The sequence below is a fragment of the Lathyrus oleraceus genome, chromosome 5 (assembly GCF_024323335.1).
Source record: "Lathyrus oleraceus cultivar Zhongwan6 chromosome 5, CAAS_Psat_ZW6_1.0, whole genome shotgun sequence".
NCBI lineage: Eukaryota > Viridiplantae > Streptophyta > Magnoliopsida > Fabales > Fabaceae > Lathyrus > Lathyrus oleraceus.
The window spans coordinates 290,324,374-290,349,380 of NC_066583.1; the positions used below are offsets into that span (position 1 = coordinate 290,324,374).

A 25,007-nucleotide genomic window follows, 5' to 3' on the forward strand; every position below is an offset into this window, starting at 1 on the left:
TTATTAATATTAAATACTTTTATAATAATTATATTATTTAAATAATATAAATTATAGTTTTTTTTTATAAATTAAATTGTGTTTTTATAATATATTTATAATTATATTAATTAAGCATATAAATAATTATAAGAATTAATATACATTTTATTGAACTACATGAAAAAAATACATTCTATTTGTTATAGTGACCGTCTGTTCCACATCTTGTGTCTATTTTTTTGCGGTTTCCCTTGCCTAACTCTTCAGGTCTTTGTCTTGAGGGAGATGGAGATGAGTCGACAGACAGATCTTGATGTTGATGTGTTGTATCGGGACGCATATCCATACCGTCGAAATCTTGAATGGAAAAACTAGGGATATCCAGTAGTTGCTCATTCGTGAGATCAAAGTCGGGTAGTGAATGTGTTGGTTGTGTGAAGGTGTTGGGTTGGGTGTGTTGAATTGGAGGATAATAGACATCATCAGGGTTGAATGTAGAAGTGGGTTGAGAGAATGTAGTGTTAAATGTTTGGGGTTGGGATTTGGGGTTTGAGTTATCAAAGTTTGGTTGATGAATTGGAATGTATAGTATGGGTGGGCGTATGCTGGTTTGTTGTTGATATTGTTGGTTGTAATAGTAGTTTGTTTGTAGGAATGGAGTGTGGAAATTTTGGTGTTGGGATGAGGTGACATAAAAGTTGTGTTGTTGTGTGGTCTAAGTGTGATGATATGTTTGTTGGGAGGATGAAGATGGTTGGACCCCAAATTGGGATGTGTACATGGGGGGAATGTCATGATGTATGGGCGAGGTAGTTTGTTGGGTTGAAGAAGAGGCACGTTGACGGAGATCGTTTAAAAATTGTGTCGGAGCAACATGCATAAAAGGAATTGCCAAAAACCAATTTATATATTCTCTACCCGACTTAGACTCACCAAGTACCGAGTTCCCTTGTAATACCGAATGTCTTTTTTTTTTCATTCTTTAACCTCATCTTTGTTCAAATCTTGCCAATGTGTATCCTAAGCTTGGACCATAGTCATGTTATGGTGTTCCCTTAGACATCTTGGCTGAGACGGGATGTGTTGTTCAAATCCAAATTGGAGTTTGACCCTATCTGTCTGATGCATCTCAACGGTAAAGAAACATATTATATATATTGTCGTACTCCAGACTCGACTGTCACTATAATCAGACACTGGGTATTGTAGGTACAACCTCCATATAAATTGTCATAAGTAATATAATTGTTATAATGTAAATAAGAAGTTTAGATAACTTAAAGATTGTAATGTACAATACTTACATCATTTTCTTCCATGTGTGTCATACCCCAAAATTTGCTCGCTGACATTACAAGACCTTTTCAAGACCCTCCGACTTATTTTGCAAGGCATTGACATTAAAGGAATAGAAGCCCAGCTGACAACAGGCCCGATCCAAAGGTGGCCCAAAACAGCTTGCTCGCTAGGCGAGCAATTACTTCGCCTAGCGAACACTTCATCATGACACTCGCCCAGCGAAGCATCAGATCAAAAAAAAAAGCCCAGAATAGCTTGCTCGCTAGGCGAGCAATTCCTTCGCCTAGCGAAGCTTGCGAATATCAAAAGTTTTGGACCTCATTCTGAGCCCATTAGGTCACCACTACCACTATAAATACCAGCTCTTCAGCCACGAAAAGGACACACAGAGACGGACACAGAAACAGAGAAGACCAAGACGGACAGAGAAGGACGGAAACCCTGGTGCAAAAACCCTGCTAACCTAAAGGCAGCTCATTCGCGCCGAAGCTACCGCCGCCCAACTCAATCCGGCCTCCAAACAATCAGTCCCTTTCAATATCGCAATTGCACACATGTTTGCGTATCACCGCTGTTTTACGTTTCCAATTGATATTCTTTACATACATGATGCATTCCGATTAAAGTTTTGATATGTAAATTCGATTTCGTATGTGAATCTAAGTATGAACATCCTGTATAATTGTCTATGCTATGCCTGTGATCAAATGCCATAAGAGTGCAGGTCTTCGGAAGTCATGCTGCTGTCAAACTCCAAACCCGTGGCCGCTCGCTAGCACGTCGCTAAGCGAGCCTGCAGCGAGCATTCGCTGAGCCTTCGCTAGGCGAAGCAGAGGCGAACGGGACAGTGGCTGCTTTGTCTCTTTGCTGTTCCATCTTATGTTTATTTAATTACGATTTTCGTGTCATTTGGCCTGAACTCATAACTGTTATGTTTATTTTATGGTGCAATTTCCAGTTGTATTTTACCTCGATGCTCTAACCCGTGTGTTGAAGTGTGTAAAGGCTACATATTCTCGAAGAAACGGCTGGCCAGGTGTTCCACCTTATGTGTGGGATACCCTTATGGAAATTCATTCGGGATTACTCAATTAATTTTAATGTAGTACCTTTAATGTATTATTGTTGATGTATTGGTTTTAATGCGAAGATTCATTCTAATCACCTAATTAACTTTAAAATATGGACTTTAAATAAAATCGGACATCTCTCTTTGTTACCCCCCCCCCCCCGATTACGTAATACGGTCATGTCCCGCGAATATGGGGATACACTTAGCAAAGACCCTTCGGTTAAATCATCATAGTCCCGCGAATGTTGCCTTTGTCCCTCGATGACCCTTCGGTGTAGCCTACGGTTAAATGATGATAGTCCCTTCGAATGCTAAGGTATCCTCACAACTGTTGCCTTCAACGACTAGCCGATGACCCTACGATGACCCTTCTACATCCCAAGGATAAAACTACTTACTTCTCAATAGTAAGGACAGTTTTACCCTCATAAGGATAGGAAATGCCCGGAAAGACCTCGGACAGGTATAACCCTTAATTGCTCATTCATAACCTAAAAAATACTCTTCACACCTCACACATTACACAACATCCCTTTTTTTTAGAAAATCCCCACTTAGCATACATCCGTACTAGGATCATTGCCGAGTTATATTTTTCTAACAACTTTCAAAAAACTAAACGAGATAACCACTTTGTATATATTCATTCAAGAATCATTACAAAGTTAAATTCTCTTTTTTCCAAACACCTTCTATACTTTTCTCAAACACTTTTTTCAACCAAAGGAAACATAAATGATTGAGCAATTAAGAGCCCATGGATAACCATGGATACAAAGGGTGCTAACACCTTCCCTTTGTATAACGTACCTCCCGAACCTAAGAATTTAAATTAAGGTCTTTCCTGTTCTTTTCCACCTTTCCTTATGGGATAAAAGAAAAGTCGGTGGCGACTCTTGCTATCCGCGACATTGCGATAAAAAGCAAAAATACCCCAAGTCAGTTCACCGTATGACAGAACTGGCGACTCTGCTGGGGAAGATACAAAGAGAGGTCCATCTTAAAAAAAATCATTCATGTTTTCGGATTGTTCCTTCTTTTAAGGGATTGTTTGAGTGAAAGATCCTACACCCGGATCTAGTGTACCTTAGGTAAGTAGCAATAGATCATCGCGACTATCCGGCGTATACTGGAATGGTTAAAATGATGGCTACGGTTGATGTGACACTTTGGATGTCCTGATGTTCCTCATGTTCACTTGAGGAAAAATTTGGCTTCCGCGTGGTGTCATTAAAGCATTAACCAGACCTTTAGAACCCTAATTGACTCATCCTGGCCATTAGAAAGTAGTGAGATAACTGACTTCGGTTCCGACTGGGGTTGGTTGAGACTCGATACTACACTCTTTGAGATTGGACTTTAGGGAAGCTTCGGTCAACCACTTGGTGTTGCACTGAAGTGGACTTGAAGGAAGGTCAATGATTGGAGATCCTTTTAGAACCCGGTTACTATTCTAGGACAGGTTGAACCAACTAAACTTCAGTGGGGAGGGTACTTACCTATGGAACTCGTGCAAGCCTTAAAACCTAGGAATGATGGTTGTGTGACTTGCTTGTGCTTGTTATTTATTTAACCTCATAACATCATAACATCATAACATCATGACATCATAACATTGTACTAACCATTTCAAGGACTTAGGGATTTAACTTTGCTCTGTTTTGTAAGGCTATGGCTCCCAGGAAGACCATCCGGATCAATTTTGTAGCAATCTCTCCTTAACTCAAGGATTTAGTGTCAGAACTTCCCGATCATGCTCAGTTCATCAAGAAACATGGTTCTCTCCTCAATTTGGTTACCACTGGTTTCAAAGAAGATATGATGAGAGTCCTATTCCAGTTCTTCGATCCTAAACATCACTGCTTCACTTTCCCAGACTATCAGTTGGTACCCACATTGGAAGAACTCTCCAAGCTGCTTGGGATACCTATCCTTGATCAAATACCTTTCAGTGGTCTGGAAAAGATTCCGAAGGCTGAAGAAGTTGCCGCAGCTTTACACATGACAAAGTCTGACATTGAAATTAATTGGGTAACAAGGAGTGGAATGAAAGGTTTACTTGCCAAATTTCTGATAAGTAAGGCCCGAGAATTCCTAAAAGTTATGAATGTCCATGCTTTTGAAGACGTTCTAGCATTGCTAATCTATGGTTTGGTGCTATTCCCTAATCCGGACCAATTCATAGACGTGAATGCTGTTAAGATATTCCTCACTCATAACCCTGTGCCTACCTTGCTTGGAGATGTCTTGCATTCCCTTCACACTCGTACTATGAAGAGGCAAGGGACTCTCATGTGCTGCGTACCTTTGTTGTCTAGGTGGTTTATTTCGCACCTCCCTCAATCAGCCTTGAAGAATGGTCAAAATCTGAAATGGTCTCAAAGGATAATGGCCCTCTCCCATTTAGACATCCGCTGGTGTTTTAAGCTCGAAGAAAATGTTATCATCATCGACCGTTGTGGAGAATTCCCTAATGGGGATAAGAGGAGGTATTACTTATAATCCTGCCTTAGCCCTACGTCAGTTTGGGCATGCTCGAAGAGATGGTCCACATGAAATGATTATTCAAGGTATAGTGTTTGACTATGACAATGACTCTCAAGGTCTCCGCCAAAGGTTTGTACGAGCTTGGGGCATGGTGAAAAGAAGCAATTTAGGAAAGAAAAATTCTATTCCTATGGAGCCTTATCTCAGATGGGTACACGCCAGAGCTCGTGAACTTGTCATGCCATATCTTGCAGTCGGGCCATTGATTGTTGAATCAGAGGTCGAAGGAGGTACTTCCCAAATCATTCCTTATCCAGATATGCCTACTGATGTTGAGGAATTGAAAAGATCCTGGACCCAGTTGAGAGAGGAGAGGGATACTTTCGAAACTCAGTTCAATGCAGAAAGGAAGAAAGTATTAGAGCTCACCAGTCAGCTTAATGAGGAACGAAGACTCAATGCATATCTTCGCCCAAAAAGAAGTCGCCCCTGGGAGACTTGAGCTTTCATTGTATTTTACTATTATTCCTTTTGTAATGAACATTGATCAAAAAAAGTAGCAATAAACATTTCTCTCTTGTTGGTGATTTACGCAAAGTTAAATTCCAAAAGTCCTTGAAAACATTTCATGCATTGCATCGCATAACATAACATTGCATAACAGGTATTCTAAAGGACCATATTCTCACGGTCTGCCTCTTACACAGAAAAATGGATCTCGAACAAACTGTCAAAGATCTCCAGACTCAGAATGCTCAATTCAAGGAGATGATGCTAAGCTTATCCAAGGGGCAGGAGGAACTGAAGGCTCTTTTGGTCGAGAAGAAGAAAGACAAGAAAGCTGTGAGTTTCATTAACCCGGGAAGAAGGCGTAAAGGACAGGCTACGGGAATCAAATTTGGAATCCCGAATGGTCCAGAAGAGGGGGCGGAGAATGACTCAGAGGAAGAGAATGCTGATTTCTCCAACCCTGAGGATGACGATGAGAACTATGAAAATGAACAGTACTCTCCAAGAGATGATAAGTACAAATTGCTGGAAGAACGCATGCTAGCCATGGAGGGTCAGAAGGCGCCTGGTCTGGATTTCGAAAGTTTGGGTCTGGTCTCCGATGTGACCATTCCTCGCAAATTCAAAATCCCCACTTTCACTAAGTACGATGGTGCATCCTGTCCTCAGATGCATTTAAGGGCTTATGTGAGAAAGATTCAGCCGCATACCACTGATAAGAAACTGTGGATCCATTTCTTCCAAGAAAGTCTGTCTGGCACTCAGTTGGAATGGTATTATCAGCTCGAGAGCTCTGACATCCGCACCTGGACTGATTTAGCAACAGCTTTCTATAAGCAGTACCAGTACAATTCTGAATTAGCGCCTACTCGGCTACAGTTGCAGAATATGACTATGGGATCTAAAGAAAGCTTCAAAGAGTATGCTCAGAAATGGAGAGATTTGGCTGGCAGAGTCAAACCCCCTATGACTGACAGAGAACTGGTGGACATGTTCATGGGCACACTGACCGACCCATTCTACAGCCATCTATTGGGAAGTTCTTCATCAGGTTTCACTGAACTTATATTAACAGGTGAACGTGTTGAAAGCGGCATCCGAAGTGGAAAGATACAGGTAGCTACCTCTACTAGCAGCAAGAAGTCCTACCATGGGAAGAATGAATCAAATGCTGTGTACGGTCAAAAGAATCATAATAAGAAAAATGGTGACCATGCCGTTGGAGCAGTGACAATCGCAGCCCCTCCAGCTCAAAACTTCCAGCACAGACAAGACAGACCAAGAAGGCAGTTTACCAAGCTCAATATGACTTTAGCACAAGCACTGCAAAGTATGCTAAAGGCAAACTTAATCACTCTCAGAGGTCCTCCTGCAAATGTCAACACTGCTTCGCCTCGTTATAATCCCAATGCCAGGTGTGCATATCACTCCGACAGCCCCGGGCATGATACAAATGATTGTTGGTTGTTGAAGAACAAAATTCAGGATATGATCGACGCCGGAGAAATTGAATTTGAGCCTCCGGAGACTCCTAATGTCATCAATGCACCTATGCCTAATCATGACAAGGCTGTTAATGCTCTCGATGACGATTCTCTCATCACTGCTGTAGCGGACTTAACATCCCCTCTCCTAGCCATCAAGAAGAAGTTGTTGCAAGCTGGTTTATTTCCAGGTTGTGCTGAAAATTGCGATCTCTGTATATCCCGACCCAATGATTGCCTGAAGTTGAGAGGTGGTATTCAACGGCTGATGGACGATTATACCATTCTCTTCGAAAAGGTTCCTCGGGTGGAAGACCCTGTTGAAGAAGTATCTGTGATTGCAAGGTCCAAAGTTCCAGTGAAGATTACTGCTCCCAGAATACCCATGAAGATTACTGCTGAGCACAAGGTAGCTCCCCTGATCATTACTGCACCTGGCCCAGTACCATATTCCTCGAGCAAAGCCATTCCGTGGAATTATGGAGGTGATGTTTACATCCATGGTGTAAAGCAAGTTGGCAATTCTGCTAATCCTAATGATATTGTTGGGACTAGTAAAGTTACTCGAAGCGGAAGGATCTTCTCTCCAGAAATCTCACCTCCAGCCCCTGAAACTCGAGGAAAGGAACCAACAATCAACCCTTCTCAGTCAGAGACACCGGTCGAAGTTACTACTGAGGATGTGGCCAAACAAGAAATGGAAGAAGTGCTGAAAATCATCCGCAAGAGTGATTTTGATGTGGTAGAACAGTTGGGGCATACCCCTTCCAAAATCTCGATGTTATCCTTGTTGCTATCTTCTGAATCTCATGCCCATGCCTTGATAAAATTCTTGAAGACTGCCCATGTACCTCAGGAGACCTCCGTCGATCAGTTCGAAAACTATGTTGCTAATCTGACTGTCGACGGTGGCCTAGGTTTTTCCAATGCTGACCTGACACCAGCGGGAAAGAACCACAATAAAGCCCTGCATATCTCCATTGAGTGTAAAGGGATCACCCTGTCTCATGTGTTGATCGATAATGGCTCTTCTTTGAATGTGTTACCGAAAGCCGTGCTCGATAAACTTGACTGTAAAGGCATTGAATTGAAGCCTAGTGACATTGTGGTGCGTGCTTACGATGGTGCAAAGAGTGTTGTCCACGGTGAAGTTGTTCTCCCTATCAAGATAGGACCTCAAGTCTTCAACACTACCTTTCATGTAATGAACATTCGCCCCGCCTACTCCTGCTTGCTGGGACGCCCTTGGATTCATGGGGCAGGCGCTGTAGCTTCGTCTCTCCATCAAAAGCTGAAATATCCAATAGAAGGTAAGATTGTCACTGTGTGTGGGGAAGAGGAGTATATCATCAGTAGTGTGCATACCTTCAGATATGTTGAGATGGATGGTGAATTCTTCGAGACTCCGTCTCAATCATTTGAAGTGGTTCCTCCGCCCAGTCCTGTCCTTAAGTCAACTCCCTTTGTGCCCGAGGTTGTTCGAGCTCCTCCGGTCATGATCTCTCTGAAAGATGCTCAAGCTGTAGTTGAAAACGGTGGTTGTACTGGTTGGGGTCAACTGATCAATGTACCCTACAAGTCTGATAAATCCGGTCTGGGATTCAACTCTGAGAAGGTAGTCAAGAATCAAATCAATGCTGTAGAAGATGCTGACAGTGATTGCGACCTGGATAGCTGGATCTACCCAACAATTGGCGACAGACTCAATAATTGGAAGGCTGAAGACACTATCCCGATCTCCTTTAGTCAGGAGTAATTGTTATTGTCCATTTAGTATTGCAAATCTTTAATTTTTCAATTAAACTTCTTAAAGCATTGTGTCTATACCCGGGGCACAATAGCTAATTTGTTAAGGGTTTTGTCATTTCATAAGCATATTCATATTCAATAAATCAATGGACCTTGTTGCATTCAAATATTGCGCTCTTTATCTTTCCTGTCGTCTTTCAAACAAGCTATGCTTTCTTACACACACTCACGTAACGAATTGCAGATCCGTGTCCACTCTGGATCCTGTTGATAATAGTTCTACTACTGTTCATTATGACTTTGACAATCCGATTTACCAAGCCGAGGATGGAAGTGAGGAAGATTGTGAAGTACCTGGAGAACTTGCCAGACTGGTACTGCAAGAAGAAAGGACTATACAACCGCATGAAGAGTCAATCGAAATGGTAAATCTGGGTACTGAAGTGGACAAGAAAGAAGTCAAAATAGGAGCAGGCTTGGGAGACAGTGTCAAAGAAAGATTGATTCAGATGTTACATGACTATATCGAGATTTTCGCTTGGTCTTATGACGACATGCCAGGACTGGATACTGATATAGTAGTACATCGGCTGCCAACGAGGGAAGATTGTCGTCCTGTTAAGCAAAAGGTTCGTTGCATGCGTCCTGAAATGTCTGAGAAAATCAAAGCCGGGGTTATGAAACAATTTGATGCAGGTTTTCTGGCTGTTACTTCTTATCCTCAATGGGTTGCTAATGTGGTACCAGTGCCGAAGAAGGATGGCAAGGTGCGAATGTGTGTAGACTACAGAGATTTGAATAAAGCGAGTCCCAAAGACGACTTTCCACTTCCGCACATTGATGTTCTGGTAGATAACACCGCTCAACACAAGGTATTCTCATTCATGGATGGATTCTCAGGTTATAACCAGATTAAGATGGCGCCTGAGGACATGGAGAAAACTACGTTTGTAACGCAATGGGGCACGTTCTGTTATAAAGTAATGCCATTTGGTTTAAAGAATGCAGGGGCAACGTACCAGCGTGCTATGGTGGTTTTGTTCCATGATATGATCCATCATGAAATAGAAGTATATGTGGATGACATGATAGCCAGATCTCATACTGAGGAGGAACATCTTGATCATTTATACAAACTGTTCGAGAGGTTGAAGAAATACAAGTTGAGGTTGAACCCGAACAAATGCACCTTTGGGGTAAGGTCCGGCAAACTCCTGGGCTTTATTGTCAGTGGTAAAGGGATTGAGGTTGACCCGGCTAAAGTGAGAGCTATTCAAGAAATTCCAGTTCCCCGTACGGAGAAAGAAGTCAGAGGTTTCTTGGGACGCTTGAACTACATTGCCCGATTTATCTCCCATTTGACCGCTACCTGCAAACCCATCTTCAAATTACTGAGGAAGAATCAAGAGATGGTGTGGAATGACGAATGTCAAGAGGCTTTTGACAAAAATCAAGAAATATCTCCAGGAACCTCCAATTCTGATACCACAGTTGAAGGAAGACCTCTAATCATGTATTTGACCGTGTTAGAAAATTCAATGGGGTGCGTATTGGGGCAACATGACGAGTCTGGTCGAAAAGAGCATGCCATATACTACCTGAGCAAAAAGTTTACCGACTGTGAAACAAGATACTCACTGCTCGAGAGAACTTGCTGTGCTTTGGCCTGGGCTGCTCGCCGACTAAGACAGTATATGTTGAATCATACCACTTTGTTGATTTCTAGGATGGATCCCATCAAATACATGTTCGAGAAGCCTGCCCTCTCCGGAAGAATAGCGAGATGGCAGATGATCTTAACGGAGTACGATATCCAGTATACTACCCAGAAAGCAATCAAAGGAAGCGTGCTAGCTGATCATTTGGCTCATCAAGCGGTGGACGATTATCAATCTATGAATTTTGAGTTCCCAGATGAGGATGTCATGCTTGTTACTGATGATGAAAAACCTAAACCGGATGAAGGACCCGAACTGGGATCCCGATGGACTATGGTTTTTGATGGATCTTCTAATGCGTTGGGCCATGGTGTTGGTGTTGTAATCATTTCTCCCGGAGGTTACCATACACCTTTCACTGCTAGACTATGTTTTCATTGTACCAATAATATGGCTGAGTATGAAGCATGTATTTTGGGACTCAAGGCTGCCATAGACCGGCGAATCAAGTTTTTGAGTGTGTACGGAGATTCGGCCCTGGTAATCAGTCAGATCAAAGGAGAATGGGACACTAAACATCCGAATCTCATCCCTTATCGAGAGCGGGTGATGACATTAATCCCATACTTTGAAGAGATTACATTTGAACATATTCCACGAGAGGAGAATCAGTTGGCAGACGCATTAGCCACCATGTCATCTATGTTCAGAGTCAGATGGGACGGTGAAGCCCCTAGGATCACTATTGAACGATTAGATGAACCGGCATACTGTTACGAACTTAACACTGAGAGGGTACAGGAGAAACCTTGGTTCCACGACGTAAAAAGATACTTAGAAGCTCAAGAATACCCTAAAGGGGCATCCATCAATGACAGAAAATTCCTGAGGAAGTTCTCCGCTAAATTCTTTCTGAGTAATGGAGTGTTATACAAACGTAATCATGATTCGACTCTGCTTCGCTGTGTGGATAGAAAGGAAGCGGAAAGGATTATGGAAGACATGCATGACGGTATTTTTGGGACTCATTCTAGTGGACATACAATGGCCAAGAAGATTCTGAGATCAGGGTATTATTGGTCTACCATGGAAGCTGATTGCCACCATCACTCCAGAACCTGTCACAAGTGCCAGATATATGCGGATAAAGTACATGTGCCTCCTGCTCCATTGAACGTGTTGACAGCACCTTGGCCCTTTGCAATGTGGGGCATTGATATGATTGGAGAGATTAAACCTACTGCTTCTAACGGGCATCGTTTCATCCTTGTTGCTATTGATTACTTTACAAAGTGGGTAGAGGCCGCCTCATTCGCTTCTGTCACCAAGAATGTGGTGGCACGATTCATCAAGAATAATCTCATTTGTCGATATGGCATCCCTGCAAGAATTATTACTGACAATGGTACTAATTTGAACAACAAGATGATTACTGAACTCTGCATGCAGTTCAAAATAAAACACCATAACTCTTCTCCGTACCGGCCAAAGATGAACGGTGCCGTGGAGGCTGCTAATAAGAATATCAAGAAGATCATACAAAAGATGACGGTGACGTACAAAGACTGGCATGAGATGTTACCGTTTGCTCTTCACGGTTATCGCACTTCAGTACGCACTTTGACAGAAGCAACTCCTTTCTCTTTAGTCTACGGAATGGAAGCCGTTTTACCAGTGGAAGTTCAGATTCCCTCTCTAAGAATCATGAAAGAGGCGGGCTTAGATGAAGATGAATGGATTCAGACTCGACTCGATCAGATAAACTTGATTGATGAAAAGAGACTCGCGGCTGTTTGTCATGGGCAGATATATCAGAAGCGCATGACCCAGGCATTTAACAAAAAGGTCAAGAGACGGGTGTATCAAATCGGAGAATTGGTGATCAAGCGTATCATTCTACCACAAAGTGATCCCAGGGGCAAATGGACTCCCACATACGAAGGGCCATTTGTAGTTAAGAAGGTATTCTCTGGTGGAGCCATGATACTTGCTACAATGGATGGCGAAGACTTCCCGCATCCCGTGAACGCAGACATAGTCAAAAAATACTACGCATAAAAGAGACCCGCTAGGTCGACGTACCTAGGCAAAAGTAAGGGCATCCTGGCGAACCAAAAGGGTTCGGGCAAAAATTAGGGATAAACATATAAAAATGTACACCCGGCAAGTCGAAAACCTGAAAAGGCGGCTTGGGCAAAAAAAGGGTATCCTGGTGGACTGAAAACCTGAAAAGGCGGTCCAGGCAAAAATTAGGGATTAAAAGCGTATGACTATGTCCCATTCTCAGTCAGCTTCACCCAAGTCGAAGGGACTGAACAAGCCAATCATTTCTATCCGACAACAGGAGATGAGATGCGTGAAGACATAATGACAGTAGCAGAATTAAAATCAATATGACTTTTCCTTCATAGCTTTTTCTTTGTTTTCTCGACAATTTCCTCTTACTAGGATTTCTGTCTCCTTGTACACAAATTGCCTGTTTATAGGCCCTCTTTCAAAATCAATACAATTTTGTTTCCAAAAAAAAAATGCTTTTGTTTTACTGTTTTGTTTGCGTAAACGTCCATTGATTTAATTTGAATTCATTTATGCATTTGAACATGATCAATGTTTACAAAAATACATGCCTAAAAATAGAAATAGCAATTACTACAAGACTTCAGGACCAAGGAGAAGGTCTAACCACGCTTCCCAATGAGTCCGTCGCTATTTCCCAGAAGAGATTGGCATCACTGGACGAATTGGTCATCTCTTCTATCCTCAGCCAGACTCTGTTGAATATTTCTACCATCGGACAGAAATCAAGTATCCCTGGCTGAGAAAGGGTCATCAATACAAGTATCTCCAACCAGCAGATGGGGATTTATTTTCCCCAGGGAGTCGCCAGAAAAACTTTTCAGACGCATAATTCATTTCACAGCATACGCATGCATACATTGTTCGCATTTATTTTCATAAGCATAAAATATCTCATGCATCATGACATGGCATGAAGCTAACTTTATTTTTCAGGTTAATTATCCTCTTGATACAACCAACACAAAGGTCCATTCAGACGGACATCTTTATCAATTGCATTCAAGATTCAACTATATCCCTCAGATACTGCCTAGCGTACGGTATATTCCGAGGTGTAGTCTAGCGTACGACTACTTTCTTCTTCAGATACATCTTTCAGATATACTCCATGTCAACATTCATTCTGACGTCCTCCCAACGATGGCATCTATAAGCTCATCCCAGACATTTATCGCAAATACAACATATACAAATACTATCAGATATAGCCTAGCGTACGATTCATCCTGATTCAGCTCAACATATGACCCCTTCAGCTCAGATACGATCTAACGTATGATCCATTCTGACCTTCAACAACTCAGATACGATCTAGCGTACGATCCATTCTGACCTTCAACAACTCAGATACGATCTAGCGTACGATCCATTCTGACCTTCAACAACTCAGATACGATCTAACGTACGATCCATTCTGACCTTCAACAACTCAGATACGATCTAACGTATGATCCATTCTGACCTTCAACAACTCAGATACGATCTAACGTACGATCCATTCTGACCTTCAACAACCCAGATACGATCTAACGTATGATCCATTCTGACCTTCAACAACTCAAGTACGGTCTAATGTACGACCCAGTTAGACCTTCAGATGCTACCTAGTGACAGGTACATTTCTGAATTGTAGTCTAGTATACGACTACTCCCTTTTAAGCAGATTCAGCCTAACGGACGGCTCATTCTGTTACTCAGATGCTACCTAGTGACAGGTACATTTCTGAATTGTAGTCTAGTATACGACTACTCCCTTTTCAGCAGATTCAGCCTAATGGACGGCTCATTCTGCTCAGATACGGTTTAATGTACGACCAAGTTAGACCTTCATCTCTTCAGATGCTACCTAAAGACAGGTACATTTCTGAATTGTAGTCTAGTATACGACTACTCCCTTTTCAGCAGATTCAGCCTAATGGACGGCTCATTCTGCTCAGATACGGTTTAATGTACGACCAAGTTAGACCTTCATCTCTTCAGATGCTACCTAAAGACAGGTACATTTCTGAATTGTAGTCTAGTATACGACTACTCCCTTTTCAGCAGATTCAGCCTAATGGACGGCTCATTCTGCTCAGATACGGTCTAATGTACGACCCAGTTAGACCTTCAAGTCCTCAGATGCTACCTAGTGTACGGTACATTTCTGAAGCGTAGTCTAGCGTACGACTACCCCTTTCATCATCAGATTCAGCCTAACGGACGGTTCTTTCTGCTACTCAGATGCGACCTAGCGTACGATCCATTCTGACCTCTCATCCTCAAGTACAGCCTAACGTACGGCTCATTCTGCAACTCAGATACGATCTAGCGTACGATCCATTCTGATCTTTCATCCCCAGCAAAGTCATCCGCCTAATGAACAACTCACTCTGCTATTCAGATACGGTCTAGCGTATGATCCATTCTGATCCCTTATCCCCAGCAGCGTATAACACACTCTGACTCCCCAGCGAAGTCGATAGCCTAATGGACGACTCACTATACGGTCTAGCGTATGACCCGGTATGACACCCATGTCTTCAGATATCGTCTAATGTACGACGCACTCTGAAGTTCTCATCATCAAACTTCCTGGATGGCATCTTTAAGCCCATCTCCATCAAGACTAACCTTTGATTAACAATAGCAAATTTTCGGGGCATTCTAGTGTTCAATAATCTTCCACCTCCAAACCACGAATGGCATACACACCATTCTAACCCTCTCGGTTCAAGAATATTGAACAGGGGCAGCTGTCATACCCCAAAATTTGCCCGCTGACATTACAAGACCTTTTCAAGACCCTCCGACTTATTTTGCAAGGCATTGACATTAAAGGAATAGAAGCCCAGCTGACAACAGGCCCGATCCAAAGGTGGCCCAAAACAGCTTGCTCGCTAGGCGAGTAATTACTTCGCCTAGCGAACACTTCATCATGACACTCGCCCAGCGAAGCATCAGATCAAAAAAAAAAGCCCAGAATAGCTTGCTCGCTAGGCGAGCAATTCCTTCGCCTAGCGAAGCTTGCGAATATCAAAAGTTTTGGACCTCATTCTGAGCCCATTAGGTCACCACTACCACTATAAATACCAGCTCTTCAGCCACGAAAAGGACACACAGAGACGGACACAGAAACGGAGAAGACCAAGACGGACAGAGAAGGACGGAAACCCTGGTGCAAAAACCCTGCTAACCTAAAGGCAGCTCATTCGCGCCGAAGCTACCGCCGCCCAACTCAATCCGGCCTCCAAACAATCAGTCCCTTTCAATATCGCAATTGCACACAGGTTTGCGTATCACCGCTGTTTTACGTTTCCAATTGATATTCTTTACATACATGATGCATTCCGATTAAAGTTTTGATATGTAAATTCGATTTCGTATGTGAATCTAAGTATGAACATCCTGTATAATTGTCTATGCTATGCCTGTGATCAAATGCCATAAGAGTGCAGGTCTTCGGAAGTCATGCTGCTGTCAAACTCCAAACCCGTGGCCGCTCGCTAGCACGTCGCTAAGCGAGCCTGCAGCGAGCATTCGCTGAGCCTTCGCTAGGCGAAGCAGAGGCGAACGGGACAGTGGCTGCTTTGTCTCTTTGCTGTTCCATCTTATGTTTATTTAATTACGATTTTCGTGTCATTTGGCCTGAACTCATAACTGTTATGTTTATTTTATGGTGCAATTTCCAGTTGTATTTTACCTCGATGCTCTAACCCGTGTGTTGAAGTGTGTAAAGGCTACATATTCTCGAAGAAACGGCTGGCCAGGTGTTCCACCTTATGTGTGGGATACCCTTATGGAAATTCATTCGGGATTACTCAATTAATTTTAATGTAGTACCTTTAATGTATTATTGTTGATGTATTGGTTTTAATGCGAAGATTCATTCTAATCACCTAATTAACTTTAAAATATGGACTTTAAATAAAATCGGACATCTCTCTTTGTTACCCCCCCCCCCCCCCGATTACGTAATACGGTCATGTCCCGCGAATATGGGGATACACTTAGCAAAGACCCTTCGGTTAAATCATCATAGTCCCGCGAATGTTGCCTTTGTCCCTCGATGACCCTTCGGTGTAGCCTACGGTTAAATGATGATAGTCCCTTCGAATGCTAAGGTATCCTCACAACTGTTGCCTTCAACGACTAGCCGATGACCCTACGATGACCCTTCTACATCCCAAGGATAAAACTACTTACTTCTCAATAGTAAGGACAGTTTTACCCTCATAAGGATAGGAAATGCCCGGAAAGACCTCGGACAGGTATAACCCTTAATTGCTCATTCATAACCTAAAAAATACTCTTCACACCTCACACATTACACAACATCCCTTTTTTTTAGAAAATCCCCACTTAGCATACATCCGTACTAGGATCATTGCCGAGTTATATTTTTCTAACAACTTTCAAAAAACTAAACGAGATAACCACTTTGTATATATTCATTCAAGAATCATTACAAAGTTAAATTCTCTTTTTTCCAAACACCTTCCATACTTTTCTCAAACACTTTTTTCAACCAAGGGAAACATAAATGATTGAGCAATTAAGAGCCCATGGATAACCATGGATACAAAGGGTGCTAACACCTTCCCTTTGTATAACGTACCTCCCGAACCTAAGAATTTAAATTAAGGTCTTTCCTGTTCTTTTCCACCTTTCCTTATGGGATAAAAGAAAAGTCGGTGGCGACTCTTGCTATCCGCGACATTGCGATAAAAAGCAAAAATACCCCAAGTCAGTTCACCGTATGACAATGTGTTCAATTGCAACTCGATATCCACGTAGATGATGACGAGGATTATTTACGTAATGCATACCTCGTTGGCACCATCTTGAATTTACAAAAAAAAGTATTAATGTTATGTATAATTTATTGTGAGAATAATAAAGTGCATTTAATGAATTTCAGTACCTTAATGCATACAGATGTGATGGCACCTCAGTACTAACAGGGGCAAATAACGGTATACGTGTGAATGCCCAAACACTGAGTAATACAACACAACCTCCTATGCTCTTCACTCCTTTCTGGGCTGCCTTGAACATGTGTCTATACGATGTTTCCAAACAAGCAGAATTCCAACTGTATGTGTTACATTTTTCTAGGTCTCCTACTAAAGGTAACCAAGATGAATGCAATAAATTGTGACTCTTATCTGACATCAAGAATGTAGCAATTAGTAGTAAAATATAGACTTTAGCATGGAGAATATTTTCTGCTTCCGTGGGGGAAGAATTATTTTTTAACTCTGTTAGCAGAGCTTCTAACCAAACAATTTTCACAGAAGCCCCATTTTTATCTGAAGCCGTCAGTTCTACGCCTAAATTATCCATGTAAACATCATTAGTTACATTAGTTGGGCCATTAACAGGTTTACCATTAATTCGGAGACTGAGTAACATACTCACATCCTCCAAAGTAATGGTAAATTCACCAGTTGGTAAATGAAAAGTATGTGTCTCGGGTCTCCATCTCTCTAACAACGCAACAACTAGTTTGAAGTCTATTTTTAAACTTGATATTTTTTCGACTTTAGCAAAACCAGTTTGTTCTAAATACGGTAGTATAACAACACTTGGTTGAATATGAGTATGAGAATGGATTCGAAACCTAGCGTCTTCCTGAAATATAATAGAAAACATAATGAATACGTTGATGATAGAAGTTGAATTTATAAAAACTTAATGAATACGTAGAGTATAAAATACTTATATATTCCAGAATATTTGCTGTTGTTCCACAGTGTGATTCTCTCATCCACAACAAAGCCATTTTACAAGTTAGAATATGAATTTGTAGATGAATTCTTAGAGATGAATAAATTTGATGAGTGAATGTTTTGGAATTAGAATATCATTTTATAGAGTCTAAAAATAATATTTTGGAGTTTTTTTTATGTTGATGTAACATAGCATTGTATGCATGCAAACCTAGACTTGTAGCATTGCATCCAAGATTCACTAACTGAAGAGACAATGCAATACTAAACAAATAGGTCAACCAATGGTTGGCTGAGCTGCATTTACCCTATTTTGCCTCGTCCAACCATTGGTCGAGTTAAGCCTACACATGTTATGCCTCGTCCAACCATTGACCGAGTTAAGCCTGCATGCGTTATGCCTCGTCCAACCATTGGGCGAGTTAAGCTTTGATGTTTTTCATGCTATGACCGAATTTGGTCTTGTTCCATCCATTGAGAATCGTTTTTTGACTATAAAAGAGGTGTATTTAGTAGTATCCACATTCCACTACCACTTCATTCATTTCTAATATCTAAATGGCTGAGAGAAACTTAGTAGTATCCATTCACTATAACAAAACTATTTTCACATATATTAATGAGGGATTCTCATTTAGCAATACAAATATCCATTTATTCAAAATCCACATCAATTATGATTTCCATCATCTGAAAGATCGAATTGAAAAAAAGTTGCAAAGCCGCATTGAAGAAATTATTTATCGCCATCCATTAATTAATGGAGACGATGATGCCGTCTTTTATGTAATGACACCTATTGAGAATGACGAACAAGTTAAATCAATGTTTCAGTGTCACATAACATTTTCTCAATTATCCACCATTGAGATATATGTTCGTCTACTTGAACATCTTGAAACATATCTGACTCAATCCATTCAACCACACTAGTATGGAATGAGTCAAACCACTGACGACGAACCGACTCAAAACAATGAACCTTTCATACCGAATGAAGAGGTGGGCGAAGACAGTGAGGATGATCAAGAAGAGGTCTGCTTTAAAGATCTATTTGGTACTAGCGATGACGATGATAATGAAGACCTCATCGACACACCTACCGTAGCAGTAAGAGCTCAACCGATTAGTTTGTACAATCCACCCCTTCACATGCAAAATATAAGTTTGGATGATGCTCAACCGATCTCTGTTTTTGGAAGTTTCACACCAAACCACAATGCTGACGACATAGAGGAGGGCATGGAGTTTGAAAACAAGGAAGCGTATGTTGTCGCGTTGCAACATTGGCATATAAAACGTAGGCTTGATTATTCAGTGACTAAATCTTACAATGTACGATACGTCATCAAGTGTAAGAATTCTGCATGCAAATTCAAATGCAGGGTTTCTTTGTGTAAGGGGAACTCAAAGTGGAAGATTGGTAAGCTTGGTGGGCCTCACACATGCACAACCACTTCTATGTCATAAAACCATAGAAAACTCAATTAAGAAATGATTAGTAAGAGCATAATGGAGCCTGTTAATCGTGATGCTTCTCTTAAGGTGAAGGTGATCATCGCTCATGTTGCAGAAAAATACAGGTACATAATATCGTATAAAAAGGCATGAATTGCAAAGTGTAAGGCAATGGAATCGCTGTATGGAAATTAGGAGACATCTTACAACGGCCTGCCGTAGTGGATGCTGGTAATGAAAACATATCTTCCAGGTACTATTATAGAATTGCAAACCTTACTTGTTGTTTCATACGATGGATCCCAATTGGGTGACAAGAGGATCTTCCATCGTCTTTTTTGGGCGTTTCAACCATGTATACATGGTTTCGCCTATTTTAAACCTATTGTGCAAGTTGACAGAACATGGTTGTATGGAAAGTATAGAGGGACTCTGTTGGTAATTGTGGCACAGGATGGGAACATGAACATTTCCCAATATCTTTCGCATTAGTTGAAGGTGAGACAAAGGATGCTTTGAGTTTCTTTCTTAGGAATTTGAGAATACACGTTACTCCATAAGCAAATATGTGTCTTATATCAGATAAATATGATTCGATAAAGAGTGCATATAACAATCTTGAAAATGGATGACAATATCCTCCATCTTCACACGTCTATTGCATTAGACACATTGCACAAAACTTCATGCGTGAGATTAAAGACAAGGAACTACGCAAAAAAGTTGTTAACATGGGTTATACGTTGACAGAGGTGACATTTAACTACTATCACGGAGAAATTCGAAGAACAAACAATGACGCTTTATCATGGATAGACAACATCCCTCGGGAGAAGAGGGCAATGACATATCACGGAGGACAACGCCGGGGTCACATGACAACTAATCTGGCAGAAGCAATGAACTCGGTACTCAAAGAAACTTGAAACCTTCCAATCAGTGCATTGGTCCAGTCTACGTACTATCGGTTAGGATCTCTCTTTGGTAAAAGAGGCCATTAGTGGACAAAAATGTTGGCCTCTGGGCAAGTTTTCACTGATAATTGCAACAAGGGGATGATTGAAGAAGTGAGTAAAGCTAACACACATAACGTCATCCATTTTGATCGCGAGAGATTCCATTTCATGGTCTATGAAAAGATTAATCAGAATGATGATCGACAAACCGGTACTTTCAACGTTGATCTTAGGAAACAACATTGTGATTTTGGGAAATTTCAGGCATTTCACTTGCCTTGCTCCCATGTAATCGCAACATGTTCGAGTATACGCCATGACTACTCCATTCACATACCAGACGTGTTCAAAATTCTTAACGTCTTCAAGGTCTACAAGGAGAGTTTCCTAGGACTTCCCCATGAGGATAACTGGCCACGATATGGAGGATTTACTCTTTGCCACGACGACTCTATGAGAAGGAGGAAGAAAGGGCGCCCAACCAACACTCGAATCAGAACCAAAATGGACAAAATTGAAAAGGAAAAGAGAAGGTGTGGAATTTATCGCGAAATATGACACATGCGTAGGAAATGTCCAAATGTTGCAGGACCCTCTAGATGATTATGCTACTTTTTTATTATCAATTTTTAAGCACGTATTATGTTATTAACCCTAATGTATTTCTAATGTCTTTTGGAAACAAACATTATGAAATATATTTAATATTAAAGGCTTCCGATTACAAAGTACAATCACAACAACAAATTCATCGAGCTTATTAACTAACTAACTAACGAACAACAACCAACACAAGTGGACCTTCAACTCCTCTGTTAACTTCACCACTATGTGCTGAAAATATAGACTGAACATCTAAATCATTTTCTATACGATCCAAGTAATACATGTACGTACCCTCAGGGCTTGCATCAGTCAACGCTATGTATGGACAACAATACTCTACTTTTCTCACCTTCATACGACGCCCACCAAATTGTCGAAAACCAGTGTGGATGGCTGCAATCGGTGTTCTGAAATTCCATTACGGATCTAGGCAGGCACTGGTTTTTTTGTCTTGCTCATAAAACACAAGACCCCAAACAGACATTCTTACAAAAAAAAATTTGCTATGTGATCTAAATTACATTTTTGCAATTCAAGCTATTTATAGAAAATTAAAACGTGAATACTCGGCCATTCATTGACCGAGACTCTACTATCAGTGGCATCCCTCGGTCAATGAATGTCATGGATGATAAAATTATTATTTAAATATAATAGTTATTAATTAAAACTTTTAAAATAAATAAATAAAATTTTAAAAAATATGTTCTTCAACCAGTTGGCCATACATTGGCCGAGTTCTAACACTCCAAAAATCCACATCATTGAATCGTCCAACCATTGGCCGAGCCCCTTCATTCGTAAAATAGCCTTCACGAACCCATCCATTCATTGGACGAGTGTCCACTAGAAACAGGACATTTTGGGATTTTTTTTCTAGACGGGGCTAGATTGGGAATAGATTTTCAGAAAAGGGACTGCAAGGTAAAAAAAAGTCTAATAAATAATCCATTTTTTAAAATTATTTATTTCATTTTATATTTATGTAAATAAGAACAAAAAAGAAAGAATGACTAACGTTGAATCAATTTTAAGTTTTTTTTTTCAATTGCTCAGGTTAACATTTTCGATAGCAAACTGGACTTTATGCAATTTAGTTTGAAAAAAAAATGCAAACTTCAATCTTAATAAAAAAAACTTATAAGAATGTTCATAAATTATGACTACTGAATGACTTTATGTGCGAGAGGAGGTCGACATTTAATGTCAAAATATTTCGTGAATTTAAAAATACATATGTCCTTTAGAGAAATAGATGTCATATAGGCCAATTATTTAACATGAAAAATGTATATATCAAAGTCAAGTTTGCTATTTTAAAATTTGATATTATTTTTTATGTGCCAAATTTTTCAAAAAATTATTATTATGAAAGTTATGCCTCCAACTTCTATTAGCAAATTTGAATAAACTTACTAATTCTATCAATGTTGATGCCAAACAATCACTTCATTTATTATCTTACAAGCAAGGTAACCTTGCATATAAGAAATAAGGGTTCTACAATTTCCATATCATATTTGTTCATAGCATGTCAAAACCATATTGAATGCCAAATAAATTTTGTTCAAAAATCTCGATGTGATCCTCTTAATACACTTAAAGACAACTTTAAAAGATAGACTCGCATCTACACATATTATTAATTTGTTCAAGTTCACTCTCTATTTCTTTTCTTTATTTATTTTTGTTTGTCATATTTTATAAAAAATATTTCTAATTACTTAATTTTTTAAAAATTTAAAATGATGTTAATGATTATAATTATTTATAAAAAAAAGAGAAATAAAATAATAGAAAATTATAAAATGTTATAGTACAAAATACTCCTTGCGTTACTTTTTTATTTGTTAACTTTTAAAAAAAATTGTTCAAAATCATTTCAAAATATTTTAAAATTTATTATAAAAAAAATTCAAAAAAATTAAATAAAAAATATAATTATTATCTAAAAAATAATAATATTTATCAACTTTCTTATTATTATTATTGCTATGTATAAAAAGTTAAAAATGACGTATTAAAAAAAAACTTTAAAAAAACCAATGAACTAAATACTTATTTTTTCATTCGTAAATGAAATTAAAAATAAAAAAAGCAATATGTGTGGTCACGCGCTATATGGCGTGTTACCATAGCATAGCAGCGATTTCAGTCTTAGCGGTAAGAGGAGGAGGAGTGGCTATCCATGGTTGGAATTTGAAACACAATCATATCAAATGGTTTTATCTCTAAACCCCATCATCACCTTCTCCTCAACAACGGTAATTTTCTCTAATCACTTTCTTTTTCAACCATCTTAATCCTTACTTTCTTCCACATATGATTATAGATAGATTGAAGCTATGATAAGTAGATTATGTTTAACTTATGGAAATTGATTGTGAAAAAAAGCTGAAATTTAAGCACCGGCTTGTAATTGATTCCTGCAACTGCATACACAACTTTGTTAGGTTCATGGTTTATCAAAATCCCTTTTATATGTCTATTTTAGGATTATTCTTGAAAATTAAAGTACCTTCTAATATGTAATTGGTTATTGTGTTTGTTTAAAATCAATTCCTTCAATTATGATATCATTAACTTTCGTTTTCCTTATCACTCACACAACTCTTTCATTCTCCATTAGAAGTTGGAAACAAAGTATCATGATGCATCCAGGTACCCAAAGGTCACTCAGATTACGCCCTTTTCGGTAACGTCTCGAACGAGAATGTTCGTCAAGGAGAAAAGAACCGGTCGCTGTTTTTCAGTTGCAAATAGTGATCAGCTTTCAGCAAATGCTAGCAATAAGGATACTGGCAGTGCTGCAAATGATCAGTTACCGTCCATGAATCCTCCGGTTGAGTCAGAATCACAGACACCGAAGGGTTCCAATGGGTCATTAGGATCTGCAGCATCTCCTAATTCACAATCTGTAACCACACGATCGTCTCAGAAATTGAGAGAGAGGATAAAAGCGGCTCGGGTTCTCAACCAGTCAAAGGAACCGAAAGCGTCTAAGTCAGATAAGGGCAAGTCAGATATGGGCAGTAGTGTGTTGGCTGCTTTTAGAGAGGACGATAAAGGGAAGAAGAAGAGAAGATCTGGACTTCCAGAAGCTCCTGGTAATTTGTTTGATGATAGCAAACGAGGGATGCCGAAGGCAGGTTTGACTTTTGATTTTCCCGGAGGTTCTGATCTCTTTTTCATTATCTTTTCATTTGTTTTTATCAGCACAGTGATGTTTGGAACAACTTACATTGTGTGGAAACTTGGTGCAATCCATTTCAATGACTCCTGAGATGAGATTTCAAGAATTCACACTTCACCAGATATATAGAATAGCTTATTTATAATATTTTGACAAGCTTCAGCTTCTATAAACTTCATGACTTGCTGTTGATGTTCAGTTTTTTTGTGCTCAACTTTTTCTATTTTTCTCTATTATTTCTGATATTATTTCATATGGTGGAGAGAGGTTTAATTTAGAGGGGAGATTAACGATTCAAATAGAAGCATGATCCTAGATAGAATATTATGTCGAAAGTTGATTCACATAGCCGATCCCATTTAATAGGATAAAACTTGGTTGTTGTTGTTGCTGCTGTTGTATAATGTTAGAGATTCTCAAAATCATGATCAGGCATTGTTACATTGAATAATAAAGTTATGCAAGAAAGAAAGAAGACCTCTCAATAGTGGTGATTGCTGGAAGAAAGACTCCACGAATGGTGGTGGACGACCAGAGTCCATGGCTGAAGCGCCTCCTGTTGGTGATGATATACCTGCACGCATGCATTGCTCAAGCCAGTAATGAGTCATACCTTGAGTGATGATCACAAGACTTATATAGCTCTAAAATGTAACTGTTTCTGTTATGAAAGAGGTGACATTGGACTTGAGCTAATTCAAAAGTCTACTCCAACAATGTTGTCAATTATTGGCCATGGTGGAATGTGGTGGCAATTTTTTTG

The 25,007-nt window shown here is 40.0% G+C and overlaps 2 protein-coding genes across 2 annotated transcripts; one reads left to right on the forward strand and one right to left on the reverse strand.

The window, feature by feature from the left end:
* Positions 1–17,051: 17,051 nt before the first annotated feature.
* LOC127080251 (protein MAIN-LIKE 2-like) lies at positions 17,052–18,576 on the reverse strand. Its single transcript, XM_051020578.1, has 3 exons — positions 18,565–18,576; positions 17,224–17,933; positions 17,052–17,142 (listed from the first exon to the last, which is right to left on the reverse strand). Exons 1-3 carry the CDS (start codon positions 18,574–18,576, stop codon positions 17,052–17,054), a joined length of 813 nt encoding a protein of 270 aa, XP_050876535.1.
* A 4,559-nt stretch (positions 18,577–23,135) lies between these two features.
* Positions 23,136–24,442, forward strand: LOC127083987 (uncharacterized). The gene is made up of 2 exons (XM_051024350.1): positions 23,136–23,315; positions 23,681–24,442. The coding sequence occupies exons 1-2, from the start codon at positions 23,271–23,273 to the stop codon at positions 24,332–24,334; spliced, it is 699 nt and encodes a 232-aa protein (XP_050880307.1). The 5' UTR covers positions 23,136–23,270; the 3' UTR covers positions 24,335–24,442.
* The last annotated feature ends 565 nt before the right edge of the window (positions 24,443–25,007 follow it).